The sequence below is a fragment of the Lampetra planeri genome, unplaced genomic scaffold, assembly GCF_965212315.1.
Source record: "Lampetra planeri unplaced genomic scaffold, kcLamPlan1.2.h2 scaffold_1768, whole genome shotgun sequence".
Taxonomy (NCBI): domain Eukaryota; kingdom Metazoa; phylum Chordata; class Hyperoartia; order Petromyzontiformes; family Petromyzontidae; genus Lampetra; species Lampetra planeri.
This window is the reverse complement of record NW_027614506.1, coordinates 10,001-25,652: the sequence shown is the minus strand read 5'-3', so window position 1 is coordinate 25,652 and position 15,652 is coordinate 10,001. Positions and strand designations below refer to the sequence as shown.

General features: G+C 53.7%; 1 protein-coding gene across 1 annotated transcript in view; it reads left to right on the top strand.

Moving 5' to 3' along the window:
- The first annotated feature begins 1,521 nt into the window (after positions 1-1,521).
- Positions 1,522-15,652, top strand: part of LOC144739884 (adhesion G protein-coupled receptor A1-like) — a 16,650-nt gene continuing 2,519 nt past the window's right edge. The window contains exons 1-5 of the mRNA XM_078622773.1: positions 1,522-1,870; positions 4,474-4,961; positions 11,371-11,498; positions 11,881-12,004; positions 14,139-14,344. Of these exons, the coding sequence (XP_078478899.1) occupies positions 4,914-4,961; positions 11,371-11,498; positions 11,881-12,004; positions 14,139-14,344 (506 nt within the window). The 5' untranslated portion in view covers positions 1,522-1,870; positions 4,474-4,913. The remainder of the gene's footprint in view (positions 1,871-4,473; positions 4,962-11,370; positions 11,499-11,880; positions 12,005-14,138; positions 14,345-15,652) is intronic.

Here is a 15,652-nt window from a genome sequence, read left to right as displayed (position 1 = left end):
GGTGATGATGGTGGTGATGATGATGGTGATGATGATGGTGGTGATGACGATGAGGATGGTGATGATGATGGCGATGACGGTGATGATGGTGATGGTGACGATGGTGATGACGATGATGGTGATGATGGTGATGATGACGATGACGATGATGATGGCGATGACGGTGATGATGGTGATGGTGACGATGATGATAGCGATGATGGTGACGATGATGATGGTGACGATGATGATGATGATGATGGTGATAATCAACTTCGTCGAACTATCATTCGTGGCCAATGTCGCTTGTGAAAGAAATCCGCTAAACGGGAGCTCAGTGGCCCCCACCTGGTCAAACGAACATGGTTTGGTTCTTTCGGTAAAGTCACGTAGAAGGGAAGTAATAAAATAATAAAAATAAAACAATAAAATACAATTCTCACGACGTTTCGGCCACAACGCCGAAACGTCGTGAGAATTATTTTATTGTTTTATTTTTATTATTTTATTACTTCCCTTCTACGTGACTTTACCGAAAGAACCAAGAAGATGAATCCCTGCAGTCACGAAAGCTTTAAATCGAAACAAACAAACATGGTTTGGTTTTGTGCTGTAGAGTGACGCACCACTGCAGCTCCACATTTGAGGCTGATTCGACCAAGGGGAGGCCCAGGACCGGTACAGATAATTGTCACTGGTGTTGGCCGTGGGCAGGAATCGTCACCACGACGCTTGTGCCAGGCTAGGTGCACCTTGAGGCAGTCACGTGAAGTGTCGAACGCCCGCTGGCAGGAGGTCACGGGGCAGACCCAGCGGGTGCCACGGGTCGACTGACCGAGATGACCGAGATGACTGGCTGATGCACCACCTGTGCCCCCTACTGTGCCAACTTGCTGTGCTTTAGCCACCCGGCGCTCCGCTCGTTGTTGTGAGCGTCGCTCCTCCGCCCTCCGTTGTTGTTGGAGGGCGACTGCCTCCAACTGCCCAGTAGCGTCCTTCACGAGCCTCCTCCACAGAGGCCGATCTTGACACCGCTGGTACCAGTCATCGGCAAGTCCACTCAGCTCCACGTCCTCCTGTACCACATCACTCCATCTCTTCTCTAGCCCGTGCCGCGCCGAACAAAAGCTGTTTAGGCATGCGGTAGCTGGGCATGCGGGCTACATGACCCAGCCAACGTAGCCTTGCCTGCCGGAGGAGCTCACCGGTGGGACTTTGCCCAGATATTTCAAGGATTTGTGAGCTCCTCACACAATCCAGCCTGCAGGTTAAACCCAGGATGGATCGTAGGCAGGCCAGCCTAAATGTTTCCAACCGGCGAAGACACACACACACAGACACACACACAGACACACACACACAGACACACACAGACACACACAGACACACACAGACACACACACAGACACACACGGACACACGCACAGACACACACACAGTCACACACAGTCACACACAGACACACACACAGACACACACACACAGACACACACACAGACACACACACATACACAGACACACAGACACACACACAGTCACACACACAGACACACACACACAGACACACACACAGACACACACACAGACACACACACACACATACATACACACACAGAGACACAGACACACACTCACCTCGTGTCTCTGTCTCTCTTCTCTCTCCTACAGAACAGCCTGGCCGAAGCATCGATCCATCTACCGGCATCTCTCTTCACGACCTCCTCCTCATCCTCCACCTCCTCCACCTCCACGGACGACGGGAGCTGCCGATTGGTGGTGATCGTCTATCGCAACGGCCTCCTCTTCCCACTGCCTCCGCCTGCCGCCACCACCGGCACCACCGCCGACTCAACGGTGGCAGTCACTGGGCCGGTGGTCTACGTGAGCATCGGTGAGCCGGGTTCACGATGGCCATGATGGTGGTGGGGTCACGATGACTGTGTCGGTGTTTGGTGCGTGGGTGGGTGTGTGGGTGGGTGGGTGTGTGGGTGGGTGTGTGGGTGGGTGGGTGGGTGCGTGGGTGGGTGGGTGCGTGGGTGGGTGGGTGGGTGCGTGGGTGGGTGTGTGGGTGGGTGGGTGGGTGTGTGGGTGGGTGGGTGTGTGAGTGGATGGGTGGGTGGGTGAGTGAGTGTGTGAGTGAGTGGGTGTGTGAGTGTGTGTGTGAGTAAGGTGAGCGTGTGAGCGAGTGTGTGTTGTGTGTGAGTGAGTGTGTGTGTGAGTGTGTGAGTGTGTGAGTGTGTGTGTGTATGGTATGTGTGTGGTGTGTATGTGAGTGAGTGAGTGAGTGTGTATGGTGTGTGTATGGTGTGTGTATGGTGTGTGTGTGAGTGAGTGTGTGTTGTGTGTGAGTGAGTGTGTGTGTGTATGGTGTGTGTGTGGTGTGTATGTGAGTGAGTGTGTGTGTGAGTGTGTGAGTGAGTGAGTGAGTGTGTGAGTGAGTGAGTGTATGGTGTGTGAGTGTGTGAGTGTGTGAGTGAGTGAGTGTATGGTGTGCGAGTGTGTGAGTGAGTGAGTGTGTGTGTGTGTGAGTGAGTGAGGGGCGAGTGGGTGAGTGAGCGATTGAGTGAGTGAGTGAGTGTGTGAGTGAGTGAGTGTGTGTGTGTGAGTGAGTGTGTGTGTGAGTAAGGTGAGCGTGTGAGCGAGTGTGTGAGTGAGTGAGTGAGTGGGTGAGTGAGTGTGTGAGTGAGTGTGTGAGTGAGTGTGTGAGTGAGTGTTGTGTATGGTGTGTGAGTGAGGGTGTGAGTAAGGTGTGTGTGGTGTGTATGTGAGTGAGTGTGTGTGTGAGTGTGTGGAGTGAGTGAGTGTGTGTGTGAGTGAGTGAGTGTGTGAGTGTATGGTAAGTAAGGTGAGTGAGTGTGTGAGTAAGGTGAGTGAGTGTGAGTGAGTGTGTAAGTGAGTGTATGGTGAGTGTGTGAGTGTGTGAGTAAGGTGAGTGAGTGTGTTGTGTGTGTGTGAGTGAGTGTATGGTGTGTGAGTGTGTGTGTGAGTGTATGGTGAGTAAGGTGAGTGAGTGTGTGAGTAAGGTGAGTGAGTGTGAGTGTGTAAGTGAGTGTATGGTGAGTGTGTGAGTGTGTGAGTAAGGTGAGTGAGTGTGTTGTGTGTGTGTGAGTGAGTGTATGGTGTGTGAGTGTGTGTGTGAGTGTATGGTGAGTAAGGTGAGTGAGTGTGTGAGTAAGGTGAGTGAGTGTAAGTGAGTGTATGGTGAGTGTGTGAGTGTGTGAGTAAGGTGTGTGAGTAAGGTGTGTGAGTAAGGTGTGTGAGTAAGGTGTGTGAGTAAGGTGTGTGAGTAAGGTGAGTGAGTGTGAGTGAGTGTATGGTGAGTGTGTGAGTGTGTGAGTAAGGTGAGTGAGTAAGGTGAGTGAGTGTGAGTGAGTGTATGGTGAGTGTGTGAGTAAGGTGTGTGAGTAAGGTGAGTGAGTGTGTTGTGTGTGTGTGAGTGAGTGTATGGTGTGTGAGTGTGTGTGTGAGTGTATGGTAAGTAAGGTGAGTGAGTGTGAGTGAGTGTATGGTGAGTGTGTGAGTGTGTGAGTAAGGTGTGTGAGTAAGGTGTGTGAGTAAGGTGTGTGAGTAAGGTGTGTGAGTAAGGTGAGTGAGTGTGAGTGAGTGTATGGTGTGTGAGTAAGGTGTGTGAGTAAGGTGAGTGAGTGTGTGAGTAAGGTGAGTGAGTGTGAGTGAGTGTGTGAGTGAGTGTGTGAGTGAGTGTGTGTATGGTGTGTGAGTGAGTTTGTGAGTAAGGTGAGTGAGTGTGTTGTGTGTGAGTGTGTGAGTAAGGTGTGTGAGTAAGGTGTGTGAGTAAGGTGAGTGAGTGTATGGTGAGTAAGGTGTGTGAGTAAGGTGTGTGGTGTGTGTTGTGTGTGTGTGAGTGAGTGTGTGAGTAAGGTGAGTGAGTGTGTTGTGTGTGAGTGTGTGAGTAAGGTGTGTGAGTAAGGTGTGTGGAGTGAGTGTATGGTGAGTAAGGTGAGTGAGTGTGTGAGTAAGGTGAGTGAGTGTGTGAGTGTGTGGTGAGTAAGGTGTGTGAGTAAGGTGTGTGAGTAAGGTGTGTGAGTAAGGTGTGTGAGTAAGGTGAGTGAGTGTGAGTGAGTGTGTAAGTGAGTGTATGGTGAGAGTGTGAGTGTGTGAGTGTGCGAGTAAGGTGTGTGAGTAAGGTGTGTGAGTAAGGTGAGTGAGTAAGGTGAGTGAGTGTGAGTGAGTGTGTAAGTGAGTGTATGGTGAGTGTGTGAGTGTGTGAGTGTGCGAGTAAGGTGTGTGAGTAAGGTGTGTGAGTGTGTGTATGGTGAGTGTGTGAGTAAGGTGTGTGAGTAAGGTGTGTGAGTAAGGTGTGTGGTGTGTGAGTGAGTGTATGGTGTGTGAGTGTGTGTGTGAGTGTATGGTGAGTGTGTGGTGAGTAAGGTGAGTGTGTGGTGAGTAAGGTGAGTGTGTGGTGAGTAAGGTGTGTGGTGTGTGTTGTGTACATTGTTGAAACCACTGGGGGCGCCACCTTTGCCCATTGCCTAGATGGCGTCCAACTCACCTCCCTGCCGGAGCCCATCTCGGTCATCCTCCTCCACCATCCCACGCACGACGGCTCAACCCCCAGGGCTGCCTTCTTCCGGCTTCCACCACCACCACAACCACCACAACCACAACCACAACTACCACAACCACAACCACCGACATCCACAACCGCCAAGCCCTCGCCCACCAAACCGCCCAACGTGAAAGACGCCAGTGGTGTAGGTGGTGGTGATGGTGGTGGTGATGGTGGTGGTGTAGGTGACGGTGATGGTGATGATGGTGGTGGTGGTGATGATGGTGGTGATGGGAAATGGGCCAGCACTCAAGATGGCGTGTGGGTGGTGGACGGTGGTGGTGGTGGTGGCGGTGGTGGTGGTGGCGGCGGTGGTGGTGGTGGTGGTGCGGTGGCACCGTGCGTGTGGAGAGCCACGGAAGGCAACATGGTGGCGCTGCTGTGTACGCAGCTGGGACACGTGGCGCTGGTCACGGTGAGAGGGGCTGACACTCGCTCACCTACACGCTCACCCACACACTCACCTACACACTCACCTACACACTCACCTACACACTCACCTACACACTCACCCGCTCGCTCACCTGCACACTCACCTACACACTCACCTACACACTCACCTACACACTCACCCGCTCGCTCACCTGCACACTCACCTACACACTCACCTACACACTCGCCTACACACCTACACACTCACCTACACACTCACCTACACACTCGCTCACCTAAACACTCACCTACACACTCACCTACACACTCACCTGCACGCTCACCTGCACACTCACCTGCACACTCACCCGCTCGCTCACCTACATGCTCACCCACTCGCTCACCTACACGCTCACCCACTCGCTCACCTACACACCCACTCGCTCACCTACACACTCACCTACACACTCACCCACTCACTCACCTACACACCCACTCGCTCACCTACACACTCACCCACTCACTCACCCACTCACTCACCTACACACCCGCTCGCTCACCTACACACTCACCCACTCGCTCACCTACACGCTCACCTACATGCTCACCTACACACTCACCTACACACTCACCCACTCACTCACCCACTCACTCACCTACACACCCGCTCGCTCACCTACACACTCACCCACTCGCTCACCTACACACTCACCCACTCGCTCACCTACACACTCACCTACACACTCACCTACACACTCACCCACTCACTCACCTACACACCCGCTCGCTCACCTACACACTCACCCACTCGCTCACCTACACGCTCACCTACATGCTCACCTACACACTCACCTACACACTCACCTACACACTCACCTACACACTCACCTACACACTCACCTACACGCTCACCTACACACTCACCTACACGCTCACCTACACACTCACCTACACACTCACCCGCTCGCTCACCTACACACTCACCCACTCGCTCACCTACACACTCACCTACACACTCACCTACTCACTCACCTACACACTCACCTACACGCTCACCTACACACTCACCTACACGCTCACCTACACACTCACCTACACACTCACCCGCTCGCTCACCTACACACTCACCTACACGCTCACCTACACACTCACCTACACACTCACCCACTCGCTCACCTACACACTCACCTACACGCTCACCTACACACTCACCTACACACTCACCCGCTCGCTCACCTACACACTCACCTACACACTCACCTACACACTCACCCGCTCGCTCACCTACACACTCACCCACTCGCTCACCTACACACTCACCTACACGCTCACCTACACACTCACCTACACACTCACCCACTCACTCACCTACACACCCACTCGCTCACCTACACACTCACCTACACACTCACCCGCTCGCTCACCTACACACTCACCCACTCGCTCACCTACACGCTCACCTACACACTCACCTACACACTCACCTACACACTCACCTACACACTCACCTACACACTCACCTACACACTCACCTACACACTCACCTACACACTCACCCACTCGCTCACCTACATGCTCACCTACACACTCACCTACACACTCACCTACACACTCACCTACACACTCACCTACACACTCACCCACTCGCTCACCTACATGCTCACCTACACACTCACCTACACACTCACCTACACACTCACCTACACACTCACCTACACACTCACCTACATGCTCACCTACACACTCACCTACACACTCACCTACACACTCACCTACACACTCACCTACACACTCACCTACACACTCACCTACTCACTCACCTACACACTCACCTACACGCTCACCTACACACTCACCTACACGCTCACCTACACACTCACCTACACACTCACCCGCTCGCTCACCTACACACTCACCTACACGCTCACCTACACACTCACCTACACACTCACCCACTCGCTCACCTACACACTCACCTACACGCTCACCTACACACTCACCTACACACTCACCCACTCGCTCACCTACACGCTCACCTACACGCTCACCTACACACTCACCTACACACTCACCCACTCGCTCACCTACACACTCACCTACACACTCACCTACACGCTCACCTACACGCTCACCCACTCGCTCACCTACACACTCACCCACTCGCTCACCTACACACTCACCTACACACTCACCTACACGCTCACCTACACACTCACCTACACACTCACCCACTCGCTCACCTACACACTCACCTACACGCTCACCTACACACTCACCTACACACTCACCCACTCGCTCACCTACACACTCACCTACACACTCACCTACACGCTCACCTACACGCTCACCCACTCGCTCACCTACACACTCACCCACTCGCTCACCTACACACTCACCTACACGCTCACCTACACACTCACCTACACACTCACCTACACACTCACCTACACACTCACCCGCTCGCTCACCTACACACTCACCTACACGCTCACCTACACACTCACCTACACACTCACCCACTCGCTCACCTACACACTCACCTACACGCTCACCTACACACTCACCTACACACTCACCCACTCGCTCACCTACACACTCACCTACACACTCACCTACACGCTCACCCACTCACTCACCTACACACTCACCCACTCGCTCACCTACACACTCACCCACTCGCTCACCTACACGCTCACCTACACACTCACCTACTCACTCACCTACTCACTCACCTACACACTCACCTACACACTCACCTACACACTCACCTACACACTCACCTACACGCTCACCTACACGCTCACCTACACGCTCACCTACACGCTCACCTACAGACTCACCTACACACTCACCTACACACTCACCTACACACTCACCTACACACTCACCTACACGCTCACCTACACGCTCACCTACACGCTCACCTACACGCTCACCTACACGCTCACCTACACACTCACCTACTCACTCACCTACACACTCACCTACACACTCACCTACACACTCACCTACACACCCACTCGCTCACCTACACACTCACCCGCTCGCTCACCTGCACACTCACCTACACACTCACCTACACACCCACTCGCTCACCTACACGCTCACCTACACACTCACCTACACACTCACCTACACACCCGCTCGCTCACCTACACACTCACCTACACACTCACCTACACACTCACCTACACGCTCACCTACACACTCACCTACACACTCACCTACACACTCACCTACACACTCGCTCACCTACACACTCACCCGCTCGCTCACCTACACACTCACCCACTCGCTCACCTACACACTCACCCACTCGCTCACCTACACGCTCACCTACACACTCACCTACACACTCACCCGCTCGCTCACCTACACACTCACCTACACACTCACCCGCTCGCTCACCTACACACTCACCCACTCGCTCACCTACACACTCACCTACACACTCACCTACACACTCACCTACACACTCACCTACACACTCACCTACACACTCACCTACACACTCACCTACACACTCACCTACACACTCACCTACACACTCACCTACACACTCACCTACACACTCACCTACACACTCACCTACTCACTCACCTACACACTCACCTACACGCTCACCTACACACTCACCTACACACTCACCTACACGCTCACCTACACGCTCACCTACACACTCACCTACACACTCACCTACACACTCACCTACACGCTCACCTACACACTCACCTACACACTCACCTACACGCTCACCTACACACTCACCTACACACTCACCTACACGCTCACCTACACGCTCACCTACACACTCACCTACACGCTCACCTACACGCTCACCTACACACTCACCTACACGCTCACCTACACGCTCACCTACACACTCACCTACACACTCACCTACACGCTCACCTACACACTCACCTACACACTCACCTACACACTCACCTATACACTCACCTACACACTCACCTACACACTCACCTACACACTCACCTACACACTCACCCACTCGCTCACCTACACACTCACCTACACACCCACTCGCTCACCTACACACTCACCTACACACTCACCTACACGCTCACCTACACACTCACCTACACACTCACCTACATGCTCACCTACACACTCACCCGCTCGCTCACCTACACACTCACCTACACACCCACTCGCTCACCTACACACTCACCTACTCACTCACCTACACACTCACCTACACACTCACCTACACACTCACCTACACGCTCACCTACACACTCACCTACACACTCACCTACACACTCACCTACACACTCACCTACTCACTCACCTACACACTCACCTACACACTCACCTACACACTCACCTACACACTCACCTACACACTCACCTACACACTCACCTACACACTCACCTACACACTCACCTACACACTCACCTACACGCTCACCTACACGCTCACCTACACGCTCACCTACACACTCACCTACTCACTCACCTACACACTCACCTACACACTCACCTACACGCTCACCTACACGCTCACCTACACACTCACCTACACACTCACCTACACACTCACCTACTCACTCACCTACACACTCACCTACACACTCACCTACACACTCACCTACACACTCACCTACACACTCACCTACTCACTCACCTACACACTCACCTACACACTCACCTACACACTCACCTACACACTCACCTACACACTCACCTACACACTCACCTACTCACTCACCTACACACTCACCTACACACTCACCTACACACTCACCTACTCACTCACCTACACACTCACCTACACGCTCACCTACACACTCACCTACACGCTCACCTACACACTCACCTACACACTCACCTACACACTCACCTACACACTCACCCACTCGCTCACCTACACACTCACCTACACACTCACCTACACACTCACCCACTCGCTCACCTACACACTCACCTACACACCCACTCGCTCACCTACACACTCACCTACACACTCACCTACACACTCACCTACACACTCACCTACACACTCACCTACTCACTCACCTACACACTCACCTACACACTCACCTACACACTCACCTACACACTCACCTACTCACTCACCTACACACTCACCTACACACTCACCTACACACTCACCTACACACTCACCTACACACTCACCTACTCACTCACCTACACACTCACCTACACACTCACCTACACACTCACCTACACACTCACCTACACACTCACCTACACACTCACCTACTCACTCACCTACACACTCACCTACACACTCACCTACACACTCACCTACTCACTCACCTACACACTCACCTACACGCTCACCTACACGCTCACCTACACGCTCACCTACACACTCACCTACACACTCACCTACACACTCACCTACACACTCACCCACTCGCTCACCTACACACTCACCTACACACTCACCTACACACTCACCCACTCGCTCACCTACACACTCACCTACACACCCACTCGCTCACCTACACACTCACCTACACACTCACCTACACACTCACCTACACACTCACCTACACACTCACCTACTCACTCACCTACACACTCACCTACACACTCACCTACACACTCACCTACACACTCACCTACACGCTCACCTACACGCTCACCTACACGCTCACCTACTCGCTCACCTACACACTCACCTACACACTCACCTACACACTCACCTACACACCCACTCGCTCACCTACACACTCACCCGCTCGCTCACCTGCACACTCACCTACACACTCACCTACACACCCACTCGCTCACCTACACGCTCACCTACACACTCACCTACACACTCACCTACACACCCGCTCGCTCACCTACACACTCACCTACACACTCACCTACACACTCACCTACACGCTCACCTACACACTCACCTACACGCTCACCTACACACTCACCTACACACTCACCTACACACCCGCTCGCTCACCTACACACTCACCTACACACTCACCTACACGCTCACCTACACGCTCACCTACACACTCACCTACACACTCACCTACACACTCGCTCACCTACACACTTACCCGCTCGCTCACCTACACACTCACCTACACACTCACCTACACACTCACCTACACGCTCACCTACACACTCACCTACACACTCACCTACACGCTCACCTACACACTCACCTACACACTCACCTACACACTCGCTCACCTACACACTTACCCATTCACTTACTCACTCACCCAAACATGATTTGGTGATTGTTGTTGGTGCCTCTGGTTGTTGTTGTTGATGTTGTGATGATGATGTTGGTGATGATGATGTGATGATGATGATGATGTGATGATGATGGATGATTGATGATGATGTTGTTGTTGATGTTGTTGATGTTGATGATGATGTTGTTGTTGATGATGATGATGTGATGATGATGTTGATGATGTTAACTCTACCACCACCACCACCGTCAGGACACGTCCGTGCCTCCGCACCCCGTCCTGGTGTCGAGCTCATCGTTCCGACCGGTGATGCAGGCCGGCACCGCCGTGCTCACCGCCTGCTCGCTCACCATCGTGCTCACCTATCTCGTGTTCCACAGGTGAGCCTACCGTGTGTGTGTGGTGTGTGTGTGGTGTGTGGTGTGTGTGTGTGTGTGGTGTGTGGTGTGTGTGTGTGTGTGGTGTGTGGTGTGGTGTGTGTGGTGTGTGTGGTGTGTGTGTGTGGTGGGTGTGTGTGTGTGTGTGTGGTGGTGGGTAGGTGTGTGTGTGTGTGTGTGGTGCGTGTGTGTGGTGGGTGGGTGTGTGTGGTGTGTGTGTCTGTGTGTGTGTGTGTGGTGTGTGTGTGGTGTGTGTGTGTGTGGTGTGTGTGTGTGTGGTGTGTGTGTGTGTGGTGTGTGTGTGTGGTGTGTGTGTCTGTGTGTGTCTGTGTGTGGTGTGTGTGGTGTGTGTAGTCCACCTCTGTGTGTCCACCCCCCCCCCCAGGGCGGTGAGGGTGGGGCGCAAGGCGTGGCACATGACGGTGAACGTGAGCGCCCACACGGCCCTCAGCGCTGCCGTCTTCACCGCCGGCGTCGAGCGCACCGACCACACCGCTCTGTGCCAGGCCGTGAGCGGGGGGGTCTCTGTGTGTCTCTGTGTGTCTCTGTGTGTCTCTGTGGGTCTCTGTGTGTCTCTGTGTGTCTCTGTGGGTCTCTGTGTGTCTCTGTGTGTCTCTGTGGGTCTCTGTGTGTCTCTGTGGGTCTCTGTGTGTCTCTGTGGGTCTCTGTGTGTCTCTGTGTGTCTCTGTGGGTCTCTGTGTGTCTCTGTGGGTCTCTGTGTGTCTCTGTGGGTCTCTGTGGGTCTCTGTGGGTCTCTGTGTGTCTCTGTGTGTCTCTGTGGGTCTCTGTGTGTCTCTGTGTGTCTCTGTGTGTCTCTGTGGGTCTCTGTGTGTCTCTGTGTGTCTCTGTGTGTCTCTGTGTGTCTCTGTGTGTCTCTGTGTGTCTCTGTGGGTCTCTGTGTGTCTCTGTGGGTCTCTGTGAGTCTCTGTGAGTCTCTGTGGGTCTCTGTGGGTCTCTGTGAGTCTCTGTGTGTCTCTGTGTGTCTCTGTGTGTCTCTGTGTGTCTCTGTGTGTCTCTGTGTGTCTCTGTGTGTCTCTGTGGGTCTCTGTGTGTCTCTGTGTGTCTCTGTGTGTCTCTGTGGGTCTCTGTGTGTCTCTGTGTGTCTCTGTGTGTCTCTGTGGGTCTCTGTGTGTCTCTGTGGGTCTCTGTGTGTCTCTGTGGGTCTCTGTGTGTCTCTGTGGGTCTCTGTGGGTCTCTGTGTGTCTCTGTGTGTCTCTGTGTGTCTCTGTGTGTCTCTGTGGGTCTCTGTGGGTCTCTGTGTGTCTCTGTGGGTCTCTGTGTGTCTCTGTGTGTCTCTGTGTGTCTCTGTGTGTCTCTGTGGGTCTCTGTGTGTCTCTGTGGGTCTCTGTGTGTCTCTGTGGGTCTCTGTGTGTCTCTGTGTGTCTCTGTGGGTCTCTGTGGGTCTCTGTGGGTCTCTGTGGGTCTCTGTGTGTCTCTGTGTGTCTCTGTGTGTCTCTGTGGGTCTCTGTGTGTCTCTGTGTGTCTCTGTGGGTCTCTGTGTGTCTCTGTGTGTCTCTGTGGGTCTCTGTGTGTCTCTGTGTGTCTCTGTGGGTCTCTGTGTGTCTCTGTGGGTCTCTGTGTGTCTCTGTGTGTCTCTGTGTGTCTCTGTGTGTCTCTGTGTGTCTCTGTGGGTCTCTGTGTGTCTCTGTGTGTCTCTGTGGGTCTCTGTGTGTCTCTGTGTGTCTCTGTGGGTCTCTGTGTGTCTCTGTGGGTCTCTGTGTGTCTCTGTGTGTGTCTCTGTGTGTCTCTGTGGGTCTCTGTGTGTCTTTGTGGGTCTCTGTGTGTCTCTGTGGGTCTCTGTGGGTCTCTGTGGGTCTCTGTGGGTCTCTGTGGGTCTCTGTGGGTCTCTGTGTGTCTCTGTGGGTCTCTGTGGGTCTCTGTGGGTCTCTGTGTGAGTCTGGGTCTCTGTGGGTCTCTGTGGGTCTCTGTGTGTCTCTGTGGGTCTCTGTGTGTCTCTGTGGGTCTCTGTGGGTCTCTGTGGGTCTCTGTGTGTCTCTGTGGGTCTCTGTGGGTCTTTGTGGGTCTCTGTGGGTCTCTGTGTGTCTCTGTGGGTCTCTGTGGGTCTCTGTGGGTCTCTGTGGGTCTCTGTGGGTCTCTGTGGGTCTTTGTGTGAGTCTGGGTCTCTGTGGGTCTCTGTGGGTCTCTGTGTGTCTCTGTGAGTCTCTGTGTGAGTCTGTGTCTCTGTGGGTCTCTATCGGGTCTCTGTGTGAGTCTGTCTCTGTGGGTCTCTGTGGGTCTCTGTGTGTCTCTGTGGGTCTCTGTGTATCTCTGTGGGTCTCTGTGTCTCTGTGAGTCTCTGTGGGTCTCTGTGTGTCTCTGTGGGTCTCTGTGGGTCTCTGTGTGTCTCTGTGTGTCTCTGTGTGTCTCTGTGGGTCTCTGTGGGTCTCTGTGAGTCTGGGTCTCTGTGGGTCTCTGTGGGTCTCTGTGGGTCTCTGTGGGTCTCTGTGTGTCTCTGTGCATCTCTGTATGTCTCTGTGTGTCTCTGTGTGTCTCTGTGCGTCTCTCCAACTGCACACGATCTCAGTGGGTGGCTCCCTACACCCGCTGAAAATACCAAAATAGTTTCAGAAGTTTCACATCGCCCCCCCACCCACCCCCCCACCCCCCCCCTCCCCCTCACCCCCCCCCACCCCCCTCCCCCAGGTGGGCATGGTGCTGCACTACGCGACACTGGCCACCGTCCTCTGGCTGGGTCTCCTCGCCCGCAACCTCTACAAGCAGCTGCCACCCGGCTCGCCGCGTCCCCCGCGGGGACCCGCCGGGGTCAGAGGTCGCGGCGGCGGCGACGAGGAGGACGATGACGACGACGAGGAGGAGGAGGAGGCCCCGCTGCCTCGGCCCATGCTCAGGTGACGCGGGCGGTGGTCTGTCCGCTGTTGGGTGGGTTCCTCGTGTGACGAGTCTATGGGTCTCTGTGTGGTGATGAGTCTGTGGGTCTCTGTGTGGTGATGAGTCTGTGGGTCTCTGTGTGGTGGTGAGTCTGTGGGTCTCTGTGTGGTGATGGTGAGTCTGTGGGTCTCTGTGTGGTGGTGGTGAGTCTGTGGGTCTCTGTGTGGTGGTGATGAGTCTGTGCGTCTCTGTGTGGTGATGGTGAGTCTGTGGGTCTCTGTGTGGTGATGGTGAGTCTGTGGGTCTCTGTGTGGTGGTGGTGAGTCTGTGGGTCTCTGTGTGGTGGTGGTGAGTCTATGGGTCTCTGTGTGGTGGTGGTGAGTCTATGGGTCTCTGTGTGGTGGTGGTGAGTCTATGAGTCTCTGTGTGGTGGTGGTGAGTCTATGGGTCTCTGTGTGGTGGTGGTGAGTCTATGAGTCTCTGTGTGGTGGTGATGAGTCTGTGGGTCTCTGTGTGGTGGTGGTGAGTCTGTGGGTCTCTGTGTGGTGGTGGTGAGTCTATGAGTCTCTGTGTGGTGGTGGTGATTCTATGGGTCTCTGTGTGGTGGTGGTGAGTTTATGAGTCTCTGTGTGGTGGTGATGAGTCTGTGGGTCTCTGTGTGGTGGTGGTGAGTCTGTGGGTCTCTGTGTGGTGGTGGTGAGTCTGTGGGTCTCTGTGTGGTGGTGGTGAGTCTGTGGGTCTCTGTGTGGTGGTGGTGAGTCTATGGGTCTCTGTGTGGTGGTGGTGGTGAGTCTATGGGTCTCTGTGTGGTGGTGGCGCTGGTATGGCTGCAGAGTTTGGTAGTACATGTTGTTTACGTTGTATATGATGAAAATTCCGTCACAGTTCCTGTGATCACTGTTTCATTGCTTTCATGGCTTTATTTTGGTGATTTTCGAAAAGTGTTTTTGGTTTGGCCATGTTTGTGTTGTTGTAGTACACAGGTAGACTGGTGGCCTTAATCTAAGTTGTCTTGTGGTTGTTGTTGTTTCGATTTAAAGCTTTCGTGACTGCAGGGATTCATCTTCTTGGTTCTTTCGGTAAAGTCACGTAGAAGGGAAGTAATAAAATAATAAAAATAAAACATAATAAAACAATTCTCACGACGTTTCGGCTACAACGCAAGCAGCCGTCTTCAGGTGAAGAATGAGACACTGCCAAGCTTGGAGCTTATATATAAGCTGGGTTGGAGGTGGAAGAACAGCTTATATATATAAGCTCCAAGCTTGGCAGTGTCTCATTCTTCACCTGAAGACGGCTGCTTGCGTTGTAGCCGAAACGTCGTGAGA